Here is a 26052-nt window from a genome sequence, read left to right on the forward strand (position 1 = left end):
AGATGTATGAATGAGACAGGTGCTGTCCATTAAGAATGACTGAACTAGCTCAAAGATGTCTGGGTGTTTATTTTTAACTATTCCACTAAGACACCATTAACCCTCTATAATGATTTTTTAATATTTACTTGATGAAGTGCATCTGCTCAGGGGAATAGAGTGAAAACTCATTAGCTAAAGGAACAGCTCATAAACTTATTGCTTCTTGGAGAAATCCATGTTATTTAGGTGAGAGTGCAATGGATGTAAGGCAGCCATAAAATCTACATGCCTGTAGCATGTAACAAAAGTATATGGAAATGATAACATTAAACACAAGGACTGTCATGGATCATTTCTTTTTTATAACACATTCTGTAATGAATGCAATGATGACTTTAAGCATTTAGTCTACTTCCTTCATTTTTCATGGGGCACATATGAAACTCCAAATAATCTTTGGGCACTGGGGAAAACATATTTCTGCAGTGGCTTCTATTGCTGAAAACTTAATGCAACTGAATTTAAACAAATACAATGATTTATATTAAAACAGATACTCTGTATCTCTCTCATACACATATGTATGATGAAAATGTTGGTCATGATAAAGCAAGTACATTCTGGACATTCCAAGTACCGAATGTCCACTGGCTTGTATTTTATATTAGACTTGCAACCCATAAGAAAATCTGATAAGCCATGTTAAAGAAAGAAAAAAGAAATACATTGCCCCTCCTGCCTGCTTAAATTTACAGTGGATACATATGTGTGTGTGTGTGTGTGTGATGTTTGTAACATAGCATTCTCTCTCATTAGAATATTCTGAAATTATATGATCCCTGGAAAAGACAATCCCATTCCCAAATACAAACTTGCTGGAAGATTTTTTTTTTTTTTGCCACAAAGCCATTACTATAATCCGACGGCACTTTGGGAAAGCAAGAATCCTTTTTCAAACTTCAATTTTAATGGGTCGGGGCTGCTACATGCCTGCACCCTGCACGACCTATATACCACCACCCTACCTAGCTTTGCTTTGCTTAGCCGATCCTCACTTCTCAATTCCCACGTGCCCTGCGGCCAAGAGTCACGTTCCTTCCAGTCCCGTGAAAAGCCAACCTTCCTCCCTTCGTTTCTTTCCGTCTGCCCTTTCTTTTAAGCCAACGTGACCGGTTATTAATGGACGCTGCTTATGATGGGAAGCGGTTCATTTGGAGTCGCGTGGGAAGGCGCGTTTGGGCGATGCTTTCTCTAGAGGGAAAAATAATCCGATTCTAAGAATCCGGTTCTATAGTTTAACCTCGGCTAGGGCCGTCCTCAATTTGCTGGGATGAGGGACGGAAAAAAAAAAAAAAAAAGGTTGGATCCCGTAAGCGGTACTTTTAAATCAAGTAGATAGTCGGTTCTTCCCAATCCAATTTAAGCTTCCTCCGGCGATGTCCCAAAGGTGTTTTTTTCAAGAGGCAACTGGACTTTCTGGTTTTGTTTTGAAGACGTTTCGCTTCCCATCCAAGAAGCTTCCTCAGCTCTGACTGGATGGCGGGGAATGGAAGGATTGATACCATCCAATCAGAGCTGAAGAAGCTTCTTGGACCAGAAGCGAAACGTTTTTTTTTTTAAAAAAACAAAAACAGAAAGTCCAGTTGCCTCTTGAAAAAAAAAAAAAAAAAGCACCTTTGGGACAACCATGACCTGGATGGCTGAAAATCTCCATAGATATTTATTCCAGCGATGCACACGAGACACTCACAGCTCGCGCGGCTGTCCCGCGTGAAGTAGCCGCCTTCTAGGCTAGTATTCAGGCACCTCGGGACAAACCGCACCTTTGCTTCAAAGGACGGGGCACGCGAGGCTCCTCAGCCCTTCAGCTGGGGGGGCTTTTTAAAGCAAATGCTGCTTCCTTGCTCCCCCTCCGCCAAGCTTCTCGCGGCAGGAGCGGTCAGCTGCCCTGGAGCCCGGCGTCCGGTCCTGCCTGCGGTTTCCCCACGAAGGAAAACGCTGCAAAGCGAAGGACGGGGCGGGGAGGAGGGGAGAAAGGCAAGCAAAGCCCCGGACCTTACCTCGGAGAGACCTTGAGGCTCGAATCCGCGGCCGCCGTCATTTTCTGCGGCGAAGGAGGGCTGGGAGGAAGGACGGAAGAAGAAAAGGGAAAGGGAGGCAAGCTGGGGCTCCTCGAAGTCTCCTGGCATCGCACCTTCGCCAGCTTTAGTACACCTCCTTCTTCCAGCCCTGCCCTTCGCCGCTTCTCCTCCTCCTCTTCCTCCTCCCGAGTTACCCCCCCGCCCAACCTGGAGGAGGAACCTTTCGAGTGTCTTTCGTTGCTGGAACTATAAGAGAGGAGAAACAACCCCCCCGTGTGTGTGTGTGTTGGCACTGACTCTACTATTGATGAGGGCAAGAATCACAAGCCCGTTTGGGACAGCAAAGTTCAAAACGGTTCGGTAAAGCTAGTTGGGTTCTCATAGCACCCATCTCCTCTTGATCTTCGGGAGGTTGTTGTGTTGTGTTGATGAAATGAAAGGGGAAAAAGAACACTACTATTACCTGCTTGGAGAAAACAGGACATAGATGTGACCAAGAAAAACAGAGGAGGGTGCAATACCCAACTTTTCATTTTGGACCTTTCTCTAGTAAAACCTCAAACATTCCCCCAAAACATGGTCTCTTTCCTTAGCTTTTTGGCAATGTTTTAGTTTCTCCAATATAACCCTAAACAGACATTGGATGTCCTGTCCTAGTGAATGTGCCTATGTAGGGTTGGGAAATTGAAACCACGCTTAGATTGGGGAGAAAAAGATCTCAACGATTGAAAGGATGTTATTTCCAAATAAATATGTGTAGGGCCAAGCTACTATAAGGTCATTTACAGCAGGCAAAATTTGGGTTTTATAAAAGAGATAGCTAATTTGGTTTAGAGGTTAAGACACCAGGCTAAAAATCAGGAGACTCTCCGCTCTAGTTCTGCATTAGGCGTGAAGTCAACTGAGTGACCTTGGACAGGTCATTCCCCGTCACTCCTAGGAACTACGCAATCTAAAACCATCTCTATCTATTGGACCGGATGGAATATGTGCCTACTTCTTAAAAAAGCTATCCACTGCCATAGCCAAACCTCTAAGCATAATCTTTGAAAAATCTTTCAGGACCAGCTCCTTGCCTAACCTATGGTCACAAGCCACAGTCATCCCCATCTTCAAAAAGGGAGACCCAAGCCTAGTTGAAAATTACAGACCAATCTCCTTATGCTGCGTCACCTGTAAAGTCATGGAATCAATTATTAACCAATCCATCATCCTCCACTTAGAGACAAACAACCTACTCTCCAATAAACAATTTGGTTTCAGAAAAAAACTATCCTGTAATCTGCAACTCTTACACTGCAAAAACATATGGACGACACAACTCGACCAGGGCAAAGCAATAGACGCAATCTACATAGACTTCTGTAAAGCCTTTGATTCAGTGGTACACGACAAACTACTCCTAAAAATAAAATCCTATGGTATCTCTGGACAACTGAATAACTGGATAGAAGCATTCCTGGCAAACAGACAACAAATGGTCAAAATTGGGAGCGTCCTATCAAATTCTGTACCTGTCAATAGTGGAGTCCCCCAAGGCAGTGTTCTAGGACCAACTCTCTTCATACTCTACATAAATGACCTCTGTGATCATATTAAGAGCAATTGCGTTCTTTTCGCTGATGATGTAAAGCTGTTCAATACCACAGACAATACTGCTACCCTACAAAAGATCTTGACCATTCTGTGTCAGAATGGTCAAACAAATGGCAACTTCAACTCTCAACAAATAAATGCTCTGTCTTACATATTGGCAAAAAAAATCAGAAAATAAAATACAAGCTGAATAGTCAAGATCTTGTTGATGACCCAAGCTCTGTAAAGGACCTTGGAATACTCACCTCTAATGATCTAAGTGCTAGAGCCCACTGCAACTACATAGCCAAAAAGGCATTAAGAGTTGTTAACCTAATCCAAGTAGCTTTTTCTCTGGTAATATCACACTACTAACCAGAGCATACAAAACATTTGCTAGACCAATACTTGAATACAGTTCATCAGTCTGGAATCCACATTACGTATCTGATATTAGCACAATTGAGAAAGTCCAGAAATATTTCACAAGAAGAGTTCTCCACTCCTCTACTCGTTGTAGAATACCTTATGCCACCAGACTTGAAATTCTAGAACTAGAAAACCTTGAATTACGCCATCTTCGGTCTGATTTAAGCATGGTATATAAAATCATACATTGCAATGTCCTACCTGTCAATGAATACTTCAGCTTCAACCATAACAACACAAGAGCACACAATAGATACAAACTAAAAGTTAACCGCACCAAACTTGATTGCAGGAAATACGACTTCAGCAATAGAGTGGTCAATGTCTGGAATACTCTACCCGACTCTGTAGTTTCTTCCCCAAACCCCAAAAACTTTAACCTTAGACTGTCTACTATTGACCTCACCCCTTTCCTAAGAGGTCTGTAGGGGGCGTGCATAAAGCGCACCAACGTGCCTACCGTCCCTGTCCTATTGTTTCTCTTCTTCTTTTATTTTTCTTATATGTACCCATTTCATGTATTCACAACTATGTATACACTTATACTTATTATCTTGTAAACAATTGGCAAATAAAATAAATAAAATAAAATAAAATAAATAAATAAAAACTGGCCATGGCAAACTATTTTGCCTTGAAAATGAGACACACAAAGATCAAGCAAAAGGCCAAATAGTTGTTCGTATTAGCACAAAAGGTTCATTTACTATAATACCATTGTTTAAATGTACAATATAATTCTTCAATGTTCCTTTATAAATCTATTAAATAAAATATATGCTATTTCTGTGGCAATATGAATGCTGCCCAACCATAGTGCAAAAAGACACACATTGTAGCTGCGAGAAACCCTTTGTAGTGTCTGTGGAGGGAACAAAGGTCAATTACAGTCCTGTTGCAAATTTCATTCCTTTTCTACTTGCATTGCGATGTCACAGGTAAGTAAATCATGACATCATATAACATATGTCATCATTTGTACAAAACTACCTTGCTGCAGATGCCGCTCAACTCCATGAAGTCAGCTTTCCGCTCCTTATAATTTCTGTTGGAATCAAGACATGATTGCATCTTCTAAAACAGGGTGTATTTATTCTATTTTCATTTGAAAGTGTAGGTTTTTTAATGCCCTGTGGAGACCTGCCAATATTTTGAAACATGTTTTCTTCCGAAAGCTATGTTGCAGCTGGATTCCCATTCTTGTCACTTAATTACTAGTTTCTCAACAGCAGTGGATGTTTCTGAAAGCTTGAAAATTCAAATCGTGACAGAACTATTAAGAAAAGCAGTTTTTAATCTCAAATCCACAGTTGGTTCAGTATGACTGAAACCAACAACATATAGAACAGATGTAAAATTGTAATGACACATCTACGACCCTGCAGTACTTTCATGGATGAACATACTGTAGTTTTTCTACTTTTAGCAATGAAGACCTGCTGTATAGTTTATAAAACAGCATTTCCAGTAATAACCGTGAGCTTAGATTGTATAATAACACTTCCTTCTTGGCAATACAATGCATGTTCTACCTCCAACATCAAAAGATCTCATGCGTGAATACAACCTTTAATAAAGTACATGGCCTTAAAAGCCAGACCCGTGGAAATCAAGACCATAAAATGAATCTGCTTTGGAGCCTTCTCTGTATGAGACTCTAATGACATAGTATGAGCTTAATGCATTAAGCTAATAAGCACAATGCAAAATGTGCTATATTTAAAATTAAGCACATGGCACATCTATGCCTAGATTTATAAGTGTGGAAGAAGTACAAGAAATATCATACTTTCTAGTGATAGTTGGTTTGTGACTAAAATTGTTATTGTGTTTGTTTTGAGTATGTTGATTAAATCTGAAGATGCACACTTGCTAAGAAATAAAATCTGTAAATAGTTATGTAATTGCCTGAAAATTCTATATTTGTGTACAAATACACACACAAACACATTTTGGAAACAGATTTAAAAAGCCAAATTCCTTCCTACAAGTCTTTTTCCCTTAGGAAACTTCAGGGAACAGCATGTAATATGTTCACTTACATTTTAAAAAAGTGTTAATCTTTCTAGGTTCAGTGGTGCTGAATGACCATTTTCCTCCCTTCTGTTTTTATTGTTCCTCTTTCTGTAGGAACCTGTTTTTAGTGGCATTGAAAAGATGTATGGTTTCCTTGGCCCCCTTTTTAAGAAGAAAGTGGTCAACAGATTTTGGTTTTCACACGTAGGCAATCAGGCTTTAAAATTATTCCCACTAATTATACCACTAGATTTAAGCATATGTTGTTTCAGTTGGAAGACACCATCATGCCAAAGGACAAAACAGAATATTAGAGAAATACCATTAGGAAAAAGAGTTAAAACCAGAGATATTCTTACTAGGTATAATAACAGGAAGATATGACAAAAAAACCATAATATCTAATGCTACACTTAATAACAACAGCCAGAATTGTTTATGCACAAAATTGGAAAAATGGCACTATACCATCTGAGGAAAGTGTGATAAAGAAAGTATTAGAGTGCGCCGAGATTGATAGACTGACAATGGAAATAAAAGACAGAGGAGAAACTGAATACTATTTGATTTTGAATGCATGGTACAATTGGTTAAATGGTTGATATAAAGATAAATAAAGAATATGAAATATTAAGATAATAAAATGTAAATTATGCATTATAAAACATTAAAGGGAAAATATTCAGAGTAAGAAATACATATTGTACATATTTTAGTGGAATAACATATACAAAGGAATATATACACTATACAGAAGCCTGATGATGGCAGATGAGATTCTGCTGAAACGTTGCTACAACTTTAAAAGAACAACTACAATGACGTGGGAAAATACCCGAACAAAGCCGAATGCCATACATGTAAGTACCCGCGAAAACTTAAGAAAACATATATATATATATTTTCTGGAGTTTTTGCGGGTACTTACATGTATGGTATTCAGCTTTGTTCGGGTATTTAACCACGTCATTATAGTTGTGCTTTTAAAGTTGTAGCAATGTTTCGGCAGAATCTCATCTGCCATCATCAGGCTTCTGTATTGTGTATTATTTGGGAAAATACCTGAACAAAGCTGAATACCATACATATAAATACCGGCGAAAACTTGAGAATATATATGTGTGTGTGTGTGTGTGTGTGTGTGTGTGTATCTTTGGTTATTCGGGTTTTCTCCTGCGTAAAATTGGAAGTATCCTGGCGACGTTTCGACGAAGTCTCATTCATCATCTTCAGGCTTGTGTCTTCAGCTTTGTGCTTCTCGGAGTAATGTGAGCTTACAGCTGCTTCTTCCTTTTAACTGCTAGTGGGGGTGTGACTTGATTGGGTGGGGGCTTGGCTTGATTGGTTGGGGGGTTGGAGAAGCTAACAATCAACTTCCCTTTCTAGATGTCTTAGTATACAAAAAATCCAATGGCTCCCTAGGACACACCATCTACCAGAAGAAAACACATACAAAGTGCTATCTACATGCACTCTCACACCACCACCCAGCACAGATCAATTCTGTAGCCGAGACACTCATGCTTAGCCGACGAACAACACCTAAAAACCGAACTACACACTCTCACTAACGTACTAATAGCCAATGGATTCCAAAAAAGAAGATTACCCACCTAATCCAAAAAGAAACCCCAACCAAAATCCAAGACAAAGAACAAGAGAATGGCAAAGCCCTCCTCCCACATATAAAAGGCACTACAGACAAAATCAGCAAGATCCTCCAAAAACACAACATTAAGACAGCATTCTGCACAAACAGAAAAATATCCATCATCCTAAGAAAACCCTAAAGACAGAATCGAGTTAGAAAACCAAGGAGTATACGAAATCCTATGCACCGCCTGCCCCACCACATACATCTGACAAACCAACAGAAGAATAAGTGCACGCATTGAAGAACACAAGAACTCAATCAAAAACGAAGAACCGACCTCTTCCCTGGTCCAACACCTCAAAGCCACAGGACATGAGATTGACTTTAAAAATACCAGAACTATCGCCAAAACTGAACACTTCAACAACAGAATAATCAGAGAAGCCATAGAGATAGAAAAACACCCACACAGCATGAATAAATGAGATGATACCTCCCGCCTACCAGCCATTTGGAAACCCGCCCTCATTAACAAACGAGTACCTAACATGAAGAATGACACCAGACCCACACCCACGAGGGCCACACAAGATGCTACCACCACACTTTCATGTAGAAAGCAGACTCACACCCACACAGATGATGAGACACGACCACGGACCAGAAGCCGTACCGCAGCTGCATCACTACCCACTTCAAACTCCTCTGGCCCATACATGAAGTGAACAGACGCCCACCATGAAGATGTGGCACGACCATGAACGCGAAGCCAAACAACAGGATCACAGCTCACCAGCTCAAATCCCCTGGCAACTAAGGCTAACCTGAGCACAACCAAGCCCCCACCTGAACAGAACACACCCCCAGCCAATCAGAACACAGCCAAGTCCCCAACCAATGAGAATACCTCCCCACCCAATCAGAACACAGCCAAGCCCCCACCCAATCAAGTCATACCCCCACTAGCAGTTAAAAGGAAGAAGCAGCTGCAAGCTCACATTACTCCAAGAAGCACAAAGCTGAAGACACAAGCCTGAAGATGACGAATGAGACTTTGTCGAAACGTTGCCAGGATACTTCCAATTTTACGCGGGAGAAAACCCAAATAACCAAAGATCCACATACAAATACCCGCAAAAACCTCAGACACAGACACAGACACACACACACACACACACACACACATATTGGAAACGGTATGTATACTGACACTGAAATGTTGCAAAAAAATGAAAATTATGTTATAAAATGAGGAAAATTGTTCAATTAAAATATTTTTTTTTTAAAAAAAGGAAAAAGAGTTGCAAAGAGTTCAGTCATAATCCTTGTGAGTGACCAAATAATATGATCATATACATTGGTTCCAATCTTGTACTATTCTAGATTTATGTACATAAAACTGTAGGTATTGGAATGCCACATCTACCAATTGATGATTTTTTCACATGCAAGAACTATGTTTTATTCTTTATTATAATCATATTAAATGACATAGTAAGAACTCTAAGCACCAATAGTAATATGATTATTACTATATACCAGTGATGGCTAACCTTTTTGTCGTCACCAAAAGTGCGCATGTGCTCATGTGACAGCACGTGTGCGTGCCATAATGCAATGCACATGCGACCCACCTGCTCACCCCATGCGTGTGTGTGCGACCCTCCCTCATGTCTAGTTTTGGGCCTAGTAGGCATCCTTACAGCCTCCTGGGAGCAAAACCAGAGCACTGGATGCATCTCCCGCATGCGCCCTGCAGCCTGCACTTGCATGGCAGAGACCTGAAAATCAGTTGGCTGGTGGGAGGTGTGCGCACATGCGGGGTGGAGCTGAGCTGGGGCGATGGCTCAAGTGCCCACAGAGAGGGCTCTGCGTACCACCTGTGGCACGCGTGCCATAGGTTCGCCATCACGGCTATATACTGATAGTATATTATATACTGATATTATATATACTGATATTATATATACTGATATTAATAGGATTATTAAACTTGCCCTTAATTCTATTAATTATTCTGTATAGACACCACATAACACAGGTTTCTTGGCAGGTTACGTTTTTGGGGTGGATCATGTTCTTGTCTCATTTCTCTGTCTTTTCTTTAGTTCACAGAATATTTCTTTACCACCTGCTGTCATGAAACCTGTTATCACCATCTGTAATATTGCTGATACACTACCAGATTTCTGCATTTTTAGCCTGCTTCATATGATTCCATCCAACAGTGTAATGCATTGCTCATATTTAAGGAGACAAATCCACAGGAAGCACAAATATATGTCCTCTGTTTCTTTTTTTTATTCTGAGTTATTTCTCAAAAAAATTATCTCAGAATCAAGATGTCTCACATAAACAATGCATAACAGTTGGTGTCTCTCTTCCCCATGCATTGCAGAAGCTACATTATGGAGGAGAGAAGCAAAACAAATATTTTACTTCCTGCACAAAGCACAATAAGTTGATGATCAGGCAGTCATAATATATAAAGAATGGGGTGGCATCTTTTAAACTATGAAGGACTTAGTACCAATGTAGTTCCCACAAGCATTTTTCCTACTGACTGAGAATTCTGGGTCACTAAACATAGCTACAATATTAAATGCAACTCAATATTCATTATTACATTTAGACTCTGTAAGTCACTAGCTGCAAAATAATTGTATCTATTGGTTATGATCACTGTAGGTTTAGAAGTAGTCCTCCAGTGTGATTGGGCAGCAACATCTGTACATAAGAAAAAAAGAAGTCTTGAACTTAATCATACCAAAAATGTATCTATTCCAGAATTATATAGGTTAGAATCCTAACTATTTCCAGATTCCAGTATTTCCCAAAACACTTTCCAATATACTGCTTTTTATTTAAAATGAATATTATTTTTTTTAGAAAATGGAATATTGACTTGCTACAAAGTAAAATGCCAGTCACTAGCATCAGCCAGTTTTCCACGTAGATCTCACAGATAGTTTACAAAATGAGAGATCTTTACAATCCATTAGAGAAGAAAAAGGTACAGGTAAATCCTGTAGGGACAATCAATGATTTTGCAAATTAATGTTGTATGAGAGCACTCATATAATTTTATCAGCATTCCAAATATGGCACTTAATTTAAAAGGTTGGAGTCACATTTTATGAGAAGCCTCCAAGCAGAACATAAAGGCAACAGGACCCTTCTGATTACATGTCAATGTAGTTATTAAGAATAATATTTCTCTGATAATTCATATCCTTCATGACTAATAGTATCAATAATATTCGCACATCTTTTAAAAATTTCTTAAGTCCTTGAGTGGATTTAAGCCATCATTATATTTTATGGTTGAGAATTCCAAAATTTATGTAGGTGCTCTGTGAAGAAATGCTTCCTTCAAAAACAACTTGTAGTTTCTGAGAGGAATCGGATTATAACCTCTAATAAAACAAACTACAGAGAGACCTTTGTTTTCATCCAGCAAATCATTTAGTTTTACCTATTGACTTGAAAAACAATTTGGTTTCCTAAATATACGTGTTAAAAGGTTGCAGCTCCTTTGCTTTCCTTGTTTAAAAAAATAAATGTAGAAGAAGAGAAGGCAGAGCTGGGAAGGGTCAAGTAAAACACAACATCTCAGGTTCCTTGTATTTTCACAAGAGATCCAAGTCTAGCCCTCCTTGAATTCTGTTGACCCTTATCTAGTGACAATTTAGTGCTGTTCATTAGTTGACTAGATTCTTTTGTATGGGCTTCAATAAATCTGATTATATCAATAGCAATAGCACTTATACTTATATGCCGCTTCACAGTGCTTTATAGTCCTCTCTAAACTATAGAGAGTCAGCATATTGTCCCCAACAATCTGGGTCCTCATTTTACCCACCTTGGAAGGATGGAAGGCTAAATCAACCATGAGTCGATGAGATTATGCTGCAGTCTTATGAATAATCCTGATTCCAATAAACCTCCTCTCTGTAATCAACCATCTGTCAGTTCTTTCTCTAAGCTAATCCTTTTGATATGTCTTGGTCTTTGTCCAGCATTCTATTTCATCATTTCTTCAGCGTGTTATTACCTAAATATGCCTGAAAAGAGTAATATTTAAAGCAGGTGAGGAACAGATAATCTGTTTTGCTGGACCAATTCATACTCTGGGTTATTTTTGTCTAGAGTGGAGGTATTTGAAATGTGAAAACTTGATCTTTGCTTTTTTGCCAGGAATACAGACTAACTAATTATAAAATTTAGGTCTACTTCATAATGTTGTTTCATATTATCTTGTATGAATACTAGATAATTGTGTTCAGGAGAATGCCTTAAAATAAGAATGGAATGTCTTCAGGCTTGTATAATTTATTTGCTTTATTAGGATATACACATGTTTTTTGATGTGTTGTGAATATACAAAGGAGTGGCACAAAGGTTAGTTTTATAAATCACCATTATGTCACATTGTGATTTGTTTGCTTTTGATGCAATAAGTTTCAAACTCAGCTTTGTTGTTTGCAAACCGTGGTTGAGATATTATGGTATAGAAATCCAGAAAATATGAATTAATCAGTAATTCATGTTTAACAAACCACAATTTAATATGTTGGGTGAAACAAATCCTAATAAGAAACTCTACTGTAGACTGTATCAGTTCTAGGTAGTTCTGGGTTTCCAGTCTTTCTTACAAACATATAATCTGACCTCCATACATAGGGAAATGAAGCAATTGTATATAGGGTAGTTTATCATATTTTATTAGCCTCCTACATTAAAGAAGAAATGCATCCTACAATGCCATTGATCCCTAAACATGCCCCCCCCCAATGCATCCTGAAACTTGTAATGCTTCAAAAAATCCCAAACCAGCAACAATCATTTCCAATATTAATTTAATTTCCTGTTTAAGGGCCTTATCTTTTGTTTCTGTTTTGGTGCTTCATAATTGGTAGGCTCTTAAATAGTTCTTAAATAGAATTTCTGAATTACTCCTTTTATTCTATTTGGGGGGGCAGGAACAAAGAAGTGATTCATGTTTGGAAACGGCCCTGAAATATTGGCTAGCCAAAACATAGTACCTAAATGGATCTAAGTTAAGGATCACTACAAGAATCAAATTATTCTACTGTAGTATTTTTCCCTTTACACAGATTCCAATCAATTTTCAGGCTCAGTAGGAACACCTGGTAAAATCTTGGTATAATTGCGGATTGGACCCAGATTACCTGAAGGAGAGTGTCCTCTCTTATCACATATCTGAGACTGAAGGTTTGCCTCTTCATTATAGCCAGGGGTTATAGCCAGGGGTGGGATTCAAAATTTTCAACAACCGGTTCTGTGGGCGTGGCTTAGGTAGTGGGAGTGGCTTGGTGGTCATGTTATTGGCTGGGCGTGGCCAACTCAATATCACTCACATCAAGGCACTCATCTCCTCGCCTGGCCCCTCATGACTGTGGGGATGTTACAACAGTCATAAGTGTGAAAAATGGTCATAGGTCACTTTTTTCAGTGCCATTGTAACTTTGAATGGTCACTCCACACAAGCAAAGTACCAACAAAGGAGGAAAAAAAACTCCAGAGAAGTTCCAGAGACAGGAAGTCTAGTCATGCCAAGAAAGTAATAACGGAGAAGCAGTTTCTATAAGCAAGACCAGAATGTTTCCTTCCTGTCTTCCTTACAGGATTAGGCCAGTAATTTCTTCTAACAACTGGTTCTCCAAACTGCTTAGAATATTAACAACCGGTTCCAGCGAATAGGTGCGAACTGATAGAATCCCACCCCTGGTTATAGCACTGCCTATTGAGATAAGGCAGGTGGCTACCAAGAAGACAGCCTTATTTCAGCTATGAAGTACTTCTTGGTCTTTTTGGTGCTAACTTTCTTTATTTTTCTTTTATTTCCAAAACTGTTTTTAGGGCTTTCCTTCATGCACTGTTTTTTTCTGTCATTATTGGTTTTAATAGTGTGTTTATGATCTTCAAATATAATTTGCAAATTTTATTGAGATGCATGAGGTGGCTGCAATTTGCCTCAGTGAGACAGAGGCACCACAAAGCTTAACTTCCAGCTTAATCAGAAAAGGCCTCTGCATAGGTATTGCCTTGCGATGTACAAAAAATTTCAGAGAATGCCCAGGAATTTGTTTTGCTGTGCACAAGCCTTTTTTTTTTTAACTATTATCCTTCCATGGTTTCACCTGAAGAACTCCAGAAACTAAAAAGCTTACTTTTTCTCTCTACTCATTTTCAAAGAATGACATATATATATTTTGCTACAAGAACCAACAAGAAAGCTGTTGAAAAGAACCTAAACTGTTTTGATTTGATTGCTATCATATCAACAGAAGTGATAAAATCACAGAATACAGGGGATGATATAAGTAATTTAATCCCATTCTTGATCTTAATGACTTTATTTGCCATGACTATAGCCACCTGACCTCTGTTTAAAAATCTTTAATAACACACTTTTCTTTAAGAAAGACTATTTTAGTACTTACCGTATTTGCCGGCGTATAAGACGACTGGGTATATAAGACGAGCCCCCAACATTTCCACTCAAAATATAGAGTTTGTTATATACTCGCCGTATAAGACGACCCCCCCCACTTGGAGGCATGTTTTTCAGGGCAAAAAAGTCGTGGGGCTCGTCTTATATGCCCAGTCGAGTTGTTTCTTAATATCTTTCCACCTCCCCAACCAATTTGTCTCCAAGGGTGCACCACACTGATTGCGACATTAATTATTTCAGAGAGAGAGGGTTGGTGGGGGGGAGAAATCTTTACTTCCTACTGTGGCTTTTTCCTGCGCATCGTTCTGGCTGCACTCGGATGGCGAGCTGGCCGGAGCAGTCTGGAGCATGTGCAGCTCACCGTTGGGGGCTGGGGGGAGAGAGAAGGCCTCCTTATTTCCACGCGGGGAGTCTCGGTCGCTGGACTGTGGACGAGCGCAAAGGAGAGAGTTCTGAGTGCGAAAGGCCGCCACTGATCAGGCACAAGAAACTGGTCCTTTTTTCCCTTGGCTTTGTGGTTGTTACTTCTTACAGGGAGGGATAATGAGATACCCACACTGGGAGAAAGCGGAAAGGATGTCTATTTTCCTGCTCACTAACTTTCCAGAAAGCGTCGAGTTCCTACCCCGAAACTTGTCCAGTTCATTCATTTGCTACCTTTCTCCAACGAGATCCAGATCTGTTTCCACAACGCGCTTAGGATCTTAGCTTATTATCTTATTATCATCTTATTAGCCTTGCTCGGTCTGTCCAAGAAAGAAGAAGGCAGACGGTTTTGCGCTCAGGGAGAAAGGAAAGGAGCCTCTCGCTCACGCTGCACACTGCCCCCCCTCCACCCCAGCAACACTTAGGAAAAGAGTTACACAAGCATCCTTTCCAGAAGTGAATCTGGGGGTGGTGGGGGGGGGGGATTCGGAGCAAAGGCTGAAACCGGGAAGAGAAAACTTCCCAAAGAAAATCGCACGAGCAGCATCCCATTCCTGGGAGAAAAACAAAAAAACAAAAAACACGAACTCTTCCCGAAGCGCAAAAGCAAGGATGGCGCTTTCTCAGCTTTGAGCGGCGTCGCTGCTCTCCCACCCCCTCCACTCGTCCCCACGTGCGGTGAAGTTTCTGCCACTGGGGGGGTGGAGGGGGGTGGAAGGAGGTGAGGGATGGGGGCAAAGCCTGGAGCCTGCCGGTCCGCTCGCACGAGCGAAGTGGGTGGGTGGGAAAGGAGAGGCTGCGCTGCTGCCTGCAAGTGAGTGACGCGCCTGCCCCCTCCCTCCCCTGGGGGAAAGTGAAAGGCCTCCTCCCTTAAGCAGCTCCCGCGTGCGCGCCATTGGGACTCCACGGGTGGGGGATGGACAGCTGCCAACTCTCCCTCTCTCTGTGTGTGTGTGTGTGTGTGGGTGGGTGGGTGGGTGGTGTGGAGGGTAATTCCAGCTATCTCTTCCTACCCCGAGACTTGCCAAAAGAGAGACTCCGGCTGGGCTTGAAGGGGCTTCGCAAGTTGCGGAGCTCCGCCCCCGTCGCTCTTGCACCGAGTGACAACAATGTATTTGCCGGCGTATAAGATGACCCCCCTAGTTGGAGGCATGTTTTTCAGGGGAGAAAAGTCGTCTTATACGCCGGCAAATACGGTAATAGTATATTCATCGTAAGAAAATTCAGTGCTATTCTACCAATACTCCTAGATTCTTCCTACAAGTCAAACTTCTCCAACTCTATACTAGTTGTTAAGATTCTTATCCAGATGCCAGATCTTACTTACACTTTCCACAGCTGTAATTTCATTTGGTTCAATATTCAACATTACCTTTAATTTCAATTTGTCCTTTACAACAACATATATAAACTGTGGATCTCAAATATCATTGGATCACTGAATATTAGGGTCCCCAGAATGCCTTCTCTATGCATACTTTCTGACCAGATTTAGCAGGTTGATGCAAAAATATGCTAAATGCCAAGCAATGAGATTCAGGACCAGAACCCTGTATAAAGCTTGACTCTGATTGTTGTTGTTGTTTTTGCTTTTGCTTTTTGAAAGGCAAACATTTCACTTGCCTTTCAAATAAAGCGTGAAGAGTCCACAATTTCAATGTAAAGCTGACCATCACCTTTGAGAATAGGGCTGTCAAACTCAATTTCATTGAAGGCCACATCGGGGCTGTGGTTGACCTTGGGGGGCCAGGGGTGGGTGGGTGACTGGGTGGGTGTGACCAACTGGCATGGCCAACTTGATACCACTCCCCAAATGGCTGGCATGTTTCTTCTTTGCATTGGATAGATGCAGGCCGGCCCCTTACATTTTCCAGGACACCCTCACAGGTTGTATCCGACTACATCACAGGCCGCATCCAGCCCATGGGCCTTGATCTAGAGGGAAATACAACAGAGGGAAAGAAGGAAATTGCAAGAAAATGGAAGGGAAAGGGATTAAACTATTATTGTTGTCTCAGTGTGTCTATGCTTAGGGAAAGAAAGAGTATAGAACGAGAAAATTGACTTTCAGCCTGAAAAGAACATTATTTTAAGAGCAATTTAAGAGAATCCAACTGAAAACCTAGAGACACTCTGTCTCTTTCCCCCTGGTTTTGGTGAATGAAAGAAGCTGTCTTCAAAATGAAACCCAGATTTCAGAATTAGGAAATTAGGATAAGCCAGCTCATCCTTCACATTAAAAACATATTAACATTTATTGGGGTTGTGTTGTTATGTTTGATTATTTCCAATGATGTTATTAAATGGAGAGAAATAAAGTTAATTATTAAAAGTAATTAATTCATTACTTACCAATGAAACATTTTTATTGGTGGGAGGTTTGTTGTCCAGTTTTATCATTTTGAAAGATGATAGTATTACTGAGTTTCCGAATCTGTGCTTTGAGGTACTAGTTATAAGATTAGTTTCATTTTTAAATTTGATAAACTTCCCTTCCACTCTACCTCCCTAGGTCATTTATAAAGAAGATGAATAGCCCTGAGAATAGAACCAGCTGGTTGTGGGGTACCCATTAGTAAAGGTTGGTTGAGAAAAAGACTTTGTGGAAACAAGAACTTCTTTAAATTGCATGTATAAATATAAATTTTCTTCAGGTTGACATCAATGTCATCCTATGGTGTATGGAAACACACTCACTGCAGGAATTGTTTTTTGTAGCAAAAATGATAATCACCCAGCTATAATAATACATTTCACTTTCAGCTAGTTTAAAAATAAAAAAAGTTGGTTCAGATTTATCCAGATGTTTTGTTCTAGATGATCTCTTTTGAAACAAGGTTAGAAAAATAAATAAGGAGATTTGGCAACTGTTAAGGATGTTTTATCCATTAAGGATAAAAGATCAAACCAGAATTCATGTTTTTGTCACTTACAGCTTGACTTTCTGAAATAGTTGATTTCATATGGCTACTCTTTAAGACTCTTAGAAACCCCACTGAAAATTGGCAATCCTTGTTTCTTTATCTAGTAGTATCCCATGATTTCTATGAGATGCATATTGTACAGAAGACTTGTTTAAGCTAGAAAGCCTAGTGTAGAAATCATAGAAAAATAATTGATCATAGCATGAGATAACTGGAAGTTCATTTTAACTCATTTTAGTCAAATCAAATCAAGTATTTCTACAGTATTTCTGGATCTACTGTGAAGAATCAATATACATTTAGGAGATACATAAAATGAAAGAATTTTAAAAAACAAATGCAAAGTACAAATCTAAATGAATTAAACAATTCTATAATAATAAATTGGAAGCATGCTTCCAATGTAGAACTGTCCTGTAGTTGCTCTGTGTAAATCCCAGAATTGAGAATAGTCTAGAGTTTGTATATTTGTTTGTAGACTTGATCTATCCTTAAAATCAAAGTTTTTTAAATTTTATTTTGAGAACCTATGCTTGGAATTTCAGCATTAGGATTGGTGCTTTTAAATCTGTTTATAAATCCTGTTAGTTGGAGGAGCCAGATTTGCAGAGAAGCACTAAATTATTCAGCCTGGAGAAAAAAAGAAAAATATATGAAAACCATGAAAAATATATTTCAAATGAGGTCAGTGGCCATTAAAATAGCACATCCAGTTGAAAAAGGTGGACAGAAGAAACAAGAACTTCACATATACGAGGGCTATCCACAAAATAGATTACGTTTTGCGATAGAAAAAAAACAAAGTGTAGGAAAAAAATTTTATTATATACACTTGAAAGTGACACTTAAATACTACTTTTCAACATATTCACCGAACAAATTGAGGCACTTATCATAGCGGTGAACAAGCTTTGTAATTCCATTGTCATAAAATTCAGCCGCCTGAGATTTGAGCCAGTCAGTCACGCCCGCCTGCAGTTCCGCGTCGTCGTCAAAGCACTGTGTTCCAAGCCAGGTCTTCATCCTCGGAAACAAGTGGTAGTCGCTTGGTGCAAGATCGGGGCTGTAGGGCGGATGAGGAAAAATCTCCCACTTGAAAGCATTCAGGACTTCTCGAGTGTGATTTGCTGTATGTGGTCGAGCATTGTCATGCAAAAACAAAATTTTTGAGCTTAACTTTCCTTACGCTTGTTCTGAATTGCTTTTCTTAGTTTTTGCAACATTTCACAATACCTCACAGAGTTTATTGTTGCACCATGTTCCAGAAAATCGATAAGAAGCACACCTTGCCTATCCTAAAAAACAGTCACCATAATCTTCCTTGCAGAGAACGTTTGCAAACATTTTCTTGGTTTTTTGGGGGAATTTGTGTGCCCCCACTGCATAGACTGCAATTTGCTCTCGCTGTTCACATGTTTGACCCAAGTCTCGTCTCCAGTTACGATTCGATCAAGAAATTAATCTCCATCTTTGTCGTAAGAGTACAGAAATGTCAATGATGCGGCCATACGCTGACTCTTGTGGTTTTCTGTCAGGATTTTTGGCACCCATCTTGCACAAAAATGGTGGTAGCCTAGCTTTTGTGTAACAATTTCATGCAACAAACTGCGTGAAATTTGTGGAAAACTAAGCAAAAGTTCTGTTATTGTGAAACGGCGGTTTTCACGAATCTTGTCATCGACTTTCGCGACCAGTTCATCAGTCACAATGCTCGGATGTCCACTCTGCTGTTCATCATGAACGTTAGTTCAGCCATTTGTAAACTTAATGCACCATTGGCGCACTCCACCTTCAGTGATGATGTTGTCCCCGTACACTTCACACAGTTGCCGAAAAATTTCAGTCGGTTTATGGGTTTTTGCCAACAAAAACCTTATCACTGATTGCACCTCACAACTCGCGGGATTTTCAATTGCAGCACACATTTCATACATTTGCTGTGAAATAACAGGCAATGATACGAACCTCCCACTAGCACAACTAGATGCAGACTGAGCGGCGGACGCACAGATGGCCATGCTAGCTCCACTCCTTCTTGCTACAGACGAAAACGTAATCTATTTTGTGGATAGCCCTCATACATTGATGGAGGAAAGATTTGGTAGTAGCTCAAAGAGAATGTTGATTACTGGGTGGCAGCTGCAAAACAGTTCTTTTTATGCCCATTTTCTGTTTATTATGAAACCCTTTTATTTTTGAAAAATAAAAGTGTTTTGCCCTTGTACAAACTACACCATGCTTGCCCTTTTATGTTTGTGGAAATTTAGAAAACACATAGAGCAGGAAAAGGGCAATCGAGATGATCAGAAAATTGGAGCTATTACCTGAAGAGAAATTGCAGTATTTGGAACTATTTTCTTTAGTGAAAGGCATATAAAAGAATGAGTGAGATATATGGAAAGTAAGAAGATTTTCTTCTGGTAGAAGAAAATCATAGTATTATTCCTCTAATAGTAGCTTTTGGATAATTTGGTAATTCAAAGGAGATTCAAGAGAGGCAAAAGGAGGTACTCTAAATGGGATTGATGATAGCCACTAAACAGTACAATGGCTTAAAGATAATCCATGGAATTGATCCAAGAATGATAACATTATCAATAGTCACAAGTTATTACTGTTTTCATAATACTTCCAAGTTGATAGAAAAGCACAAGTAGAATATTGCTTTCGTTGTTCTCTCATTGGCCACTGTGACCATGTATATCTAGGCTTCTAACAAGTGATGATCTAATTCCCTCCCCCATTCCAACTGCCATTATTTCTTTCCATTGACAAAATAGAAGTAGACAAAACAACACATAAAGAAGGCAGGAACTATCTTCTAGGGCTGAAAGAGATCTGCCAGCAGAATGAGACTCAAACGCAAAGGTTCTCCCTATTCTTTGGAACAGATTGGGGTGGTGAAACACTTGTAGGTTGCTGCAAAGGGAGAGAGACACACTATTTATTTATTTATTTATATTTATTTATTTATTTGATTTGCCAATTGTTTACAAGATAATAAGTATAAATGTATACATAGTTGTGAATACATGAAATGGGTACATATAAGAAAAATAAAAGAATAAGAGAAACAATAGGACAGGGACGGTAGGCACGTTGGTGCGCTTATGCACGCCCCCTACAGACCTCTTAGGAAAGGGGTGAGGTCAATAGTAGACAGTCTAAGGTTAAAGTTTTTGGGGTTTGGGGAAGAAACTACAGAGTCGGGTAGAGTATTCCAGACATTGACCACTCTATTGCTGAAGTCGTATTTCCTGCAATCAAGTTTGGTGCGGTTTACTTTGAGTTTGTATCTATTGTGTGCTCTTGTGTTGTTATGGTTGAAGCTGAAGTATTCATTGACAGGTAGGACATTGCAATGTATGATTTTATATATACCATGCTTAAGTCAGACCAAGACGGCGTAATTCAAGGTTTTCAAGTTCTAGAATTTCAAGTCTGGTGGCATAAGGTATTCTACAACGAGTAGAGGAGTGGAGAACTCTTCTTGTGAAATATTTCTGGACTTTCTCAATTGTGCTAATATCAGATACGTAGTGTGGGTTCCAGACTGATGAACTGTATTCGGTATTGGTCTAGCAAATGTTTTGTATGCTCTGGTTAGTAGTGTGATATTACCAGAGAAAAAGCTACGTAGGATTAGGTTAACAACTCTTAATGCCTTTTTGGCTATGTAGTTGCAGTGGGCTCTAGCACTTAGATCATTAGAGGTGAGTATTCCAAGGTCCTTTACAGAGCTTGAGTCATCAACAAGATCTTGACTATTCAGCTTGTATTTTATTTTCTGATTTTTTTGCCAATATGTAAGACAGAGCATTTATTTGTTGAGATTTGAAGTTGCCATTTGTTTGACCACTCTGATACATAGTCAAGATCTTTTGTAGGGTAGCAGTATTGTCTGTGGTATTGAACAGCTTTACATCATCAGCGAAGAGAATGCAATTGCTCTTAATATGATCACAGAGGTCGTTTATGTAGAGTATGAAGAGAGTTGGTCCTAGAACACTGCCTTGGGGAACACCACTATTGACAGGTACTGGATTTGATAGTACGCTCCGATTTTGACCATTTGTTGTCTGTTTGACAGGAATGCTTCTATCCAGTTATTCAGTTGTCCAGAGATACCATAGGATTTTATTTTTAGGAGTAGTTTGTCGTGTACCACTGAATCAAAGGCTTTACAGAAGTCTATGTAGATTGCGTCTATTGCTTTGCCCTGGTCGAGTTTGTGTCGTCCATATGTTTTTGCAGTGTAAGAGTTGCAGATTACAGGATAGTTTTTTTCTGAAACCAAATTGTTTATTGGAGAGTAGGTTATTTGTCTCTAAGTGAAGGATGATGGATTGGTTAATAATTGATTCCATGACTTTCCCCCCCCGCCCCCCCCCCCCCCCCCCCCCCCCCCCGCCCCCCCCCCCCCCCCCCCCCCCCCCCCCCCTTTCCCAAGAATAGAGAGAACCTCTGCCTTTGAGTTGGAGGAGGTATGGGGAAAACCGGAGACAGGGTTAGCAAACTCGTTTTGTTCTATGTTTTGATGACGTAGTCACTGCTGGATCTGTTAGCTGAGAGCCATCACTAGCAATTGTGAACAATTTCAAATAAATATGTTTAAATCTGAATTTCTTTGGAAATATATACAAGAAATAATTTCAACGAAAGGGAGGCAGAACTGCTTTGCAAATTCCTGTCAATACTGTCACCTGTCCCAATATATAGAAATCCTGTTGAAAATAAGACTAAAGGAATATTTAAAAGGAATAAGAAACAAAAACTGCTGTAGGTAGATAATGGAAATATTTTTTTCAAATCAATGCAAATGAAGCATTTTTTCTGTTAATTGGAAAGACAATTAGTTTAAACTTCATAGCTGTTTATCTGCAGAATTCTAGGCCTCTGAAATTCATTAGTTCCTCTTCACAGGGGATTTTAAACTGTGGATTTGTCCATTAGGAGATTGAAAGCAAATTTTAATGGGATGGCAAGCAAAGTACATAGAAAGGAATATACTGATGATACAAGGTGAGTTGGTGGGTTGTCTTCTTTTTTTCAGTTGGATTAGAATTCTTGAAAACATATGTACTTAGAAAGTTGAATGTTTTTATAATTTGAAGCTCCATGTAAACTCCATAAGCTCCACCTTATGAATCTGGAAGACCTGCATTAACTGGGGAAATGGTTGGACAGCTGTTTTGTATTGTTCTCAACATTTTTGATGGGGCAGGGATAAATATTATTGTATTATGTAAAAATCAACATTAATGACAGTAATGGCAGTAATGAGATACAGAAAATTGTTCCTTGAGTGAGTGTTTGCAGCTCAGTTTGTCCAACCATCATGGGACTTGACTTCCCTTCACCCACCTCTATCCCCATTTGGGTGGATCAAGCAATTCTTTATTACCAGAAGGCTGCCCATGCAATTAAAGCACTTAGCCCTTACTGGTAAGTACATAATTACAACTCTATGCATTTCCTCAGGAATTTTTTATTTAACTAGAAATAAAGACTTCATTCATTCATTCATTCATTCACTCACTCACTCACTCATTCATTAACTTCTTGATCCAGATTGGATGGAGTTCTAAATTATGGTGAAAACCTACCCATGTTTGTTTGTTTTAAGAGAAGAATTTTGTTTTGTTTTTGTGCCTTCTGTGTTGATTCCTGGAAACTGTCTAGACTAATCCTTGTGGTTTTTCTTGGGAAGATTTTTTACAAGTGATAAATTTTATTGCCTTCTTCCTAGGGCTGGGAAGGACTGACCCAAAGTCACCCAGATGTCTTTGTGCCGAGGGAAAGGACTAGAACTCATAGCCTCCCAGTTACTAGTCTGACACTTTAACCACTACACCAAATGGGAGTTACTTTGGGCATTGTTTAGTGAAAGCTTGTTTAGCATGGAGAATGGGTTGTAAAACTATGTCGCTGGGTGTTCAAGCTGTCTTTGATTCGAGACTGGCTGCTTGGAAGTTATTATTTGGTTATAATAATATAAGGGTACTTCAATTTTTCTACGTGGTTTCAGTTTCAAAATATAATATTTGGTGAGTCTACTCTCTTCTTTGATGTATGGCTATAGGTGTCTATATAAGATTCCATCATGTGCCTATAAAGATTTCATCAAGTGCCTCATGTCCTATTTAAAATAAAGATGAATTTACCAATGATTTGGGTTGCAATATCTCCAGGAAAAGGAAGGACATATTTCCATCACCCAAGCTCCCAGCAATCCCAACATTTAAGTAATTGATTTGAGGCAGTTTTTATCTGGTTATTGAAATCTGGTGATAGCAGTTAAACAAATATGAAAGCTCCCATAACTTGAATTCAATTCATCTCAGAAAAAAGATTGGACAGGCAATTTTCAGTTATTAAATTCAAACACCCCTGGAGGATCTCAAGTAAGAGAAGGTGTGATACCGTACTGGATTGCAATATTCTCATTTAAGATGCAGAGGAGTTGTAGATTTGTTGTTGTATTAATTGAAGAATTGGAATCTCCTCCATCCCTCTAATTGGCCAGACAATGTGTTGAGAGCAAGGGCACTGATCAGGTTATTACAGAATAACAGTTCCAGCAGACTCATACAATTTTGTCAGCACTTTGAAATCCATTTAATTAATACCCATCATTTTAGAATTAAATATTTACTCTTCTTTTGTCTCCTCACATCTGCTCCACAGCTATAACTAGGAAATGTAATCTGGATAGGCATTTTAATGATTCTTTGCATTCCCAAAGGGATATCCCTCATTAGGCTGCTAAATGAAATATTACGTATGGAACGGTGAAAGGATTTGCCATCTGCAGTTCCAGGGCCATATATGACCCTCTCTAAAATATGGGTGCTGCTACTGAGGAGGAATTTTGAGCCTGACAGAAGATTAAATCAATTCTAATTTTTACCCTTGCCTTACTTCTATGTCATTGAACTGCACAACACTCAAAATCTAAATACAGCTTGGTCTCAAACCATTTGTGCCCTTATGGAGTAAGAATGTTATATGTTGTAATATACTGTCTTCTTTTGTAGCCAGAGAGACCTGCTTCTTCTTCTAGAGTCTTGACCCGTGATGGCGAACCTATGGCACATGTGCGAGAAATGGCATGCAGAGCCACTTGCGGCACATGAGAGGTCACCCAGAAGAGCCACACACTGCGCATGTGCCACGCGCCCACCCATGTGCCAGCTGATTGTCGGGTATCTGGCATGCATGCGGAGGGCAGGGGTGGGCAGGAGAGACACGCGTCGTATGCACAGAGACCTGTGGGTGCAGGGGTACTCACTAGCGCATAATGCTGAGACATATGGCATGTGGAGGGGGATCACATGTGCATGCACAGAGATGCGCGGGGTGCGGGGGTTGCTGCTGGTATGTGCAGGGGGCATGAGGGAGGCCTGCATGCATTGCCTTTTGGGTGCTGGCACACGGCGTGGAGTGCAATTTTCAGCATGGGAGCCCAAAAAGGAGTTAGCCACCACTGGTCTAGACTGAGCTGTAAATTTGGGCAAGATTATAAATAGTTTGCCATATTCCTTTTTAAAATTGAACTCAGGTTAAAGTAATGAATGCTTCATTAAAGTTTACTAATTAATACCTGATCTCTTTTTTTAAATAAAAGTTTTATTTAAGTTTTCACAAAACATAAAAATACAAATAAAATATCTTTTTTTTTTTGAGAACAGCATGGCCCCAGGTTATCACTTCTCCATTCAGACATAAACTCAATGCATGTTTATCTTTATACATTCTAATCCATATCTTATAACTATTTTCACATTTTTTTTCAATAGCTTTTTGCTTTCTTTCTCCTATAGCCTTATTTACAAAGTATCTCATTTTTCTTAATTCAACTACATATCTTTTTCCCCAATTTTAAAAAATCTTTCTAATCAATGTTTTTTATACTTTCATCTGTCCTTCTTTACAATTTCATATTATCTTTTCTCATAAAACATAAATTGTCCCCTTAATTACTAGACTGGAGTGTAACACCTTTGTATCTTTTTCAAATCTTATTTAAAAATTTAAGTTACATCTTTACAGTTATAACATCCATTTTCTAACCTCTATTTTATAACACATACCTATTTTCATTCAAATTCTGCTTTGGTCCATTCCCTTAAAATACACACTAAATTCTTAAAAGAAAAAAGAAAGTATATATGTATATATATCTGTGTATATATGTACAATAGTAAATGGAATAATTATTCTATTCACACAGTGCTGCCTTAATATAATAACAATCTTTTTACATTTCTATTTCTTTTTAATAAACATTGCCTAGTAATATCAGTTGTCTTCACTTTAATCATCTATATTTCAAATTTTTATTACTGTCTTTAAATAAAACCAAACAATAGTTATTAACAGTAGTCAATAAAATTATTATTCTTATTCAAGTTCATCTTATCAACTGATAAAAATCTTCCATGTTTCTTTTCAGTTTTTTAAACATTCTTTTAAATCATTAGAGCCTTATTCTTTACAAACAAATATTCCACTACATCAAAATTTTTCTATCCTTTAATCATCTAA

General features: G+C 39.1%; 1 protein-coding gene and 1 long non-coding RNA gene across 6 annotated transcripts in view; one reads left to right on the forward strand and one right to left on the reverse strand.

The window, feature by feature from the left end:
• Positions 1-2231, reverse strand: part of SPHKAP (SPHK1 interactor, AKAP domain containing) — a 72326-nt gene extending 70095 nt beyond the window's left edge. For 4 of the 5 annotated variants that reach the window (XM_087965085.1, XM_087965083.1, XM_087965082.1 and 1 more), the window contains exon 1: positions 2043-2231. In XM_087965085.1, coding sequence (XP_087821211.1) covers positions 2043-2083 — 41 coding nt within the window. In that variant the 5' untranslated portion in view covers positions 2084-2231. The remainder of the gene's footprint in view (positions 1-2042) is intronic. The other variant, XM_087965081.1, reaches the window with a different exon arrangement.
• Positions 2232-11672: 9441 nt separating this feature from the next.
• LOC148130931 (uncharacterized) overlaps positions 11673-26052 on the forward strand; it is an 84321-nt gene continuing 69941 nt past the window's right edge. Inside the window, exons 1-2 of the long non-coding RNA XR_015749477.1 lie at positions 11673-11766; positions 17094-17162. This is a non-coding gene — a long non-coding RNA (uncharacterized LOC148130931). The remainder of the gene's footprint in view (positions 11767-17093; positions 17163-26052) is intronic.

The sequence above is a fragment of the Notechis scutatus genome, chromosome 4, assembly GCF_049901735.1.
Source record: "Notechis scutatus isolate UNSWTSFEM ecotype Mainland chromosome 4, rNotScu1.2, whole genome shotgun sequence".
NCBI lineage: Eukaryota > Metazoa > Chordata > Lepidosauria > Squamata > Elapidae > Notechis > Notechis scutatus.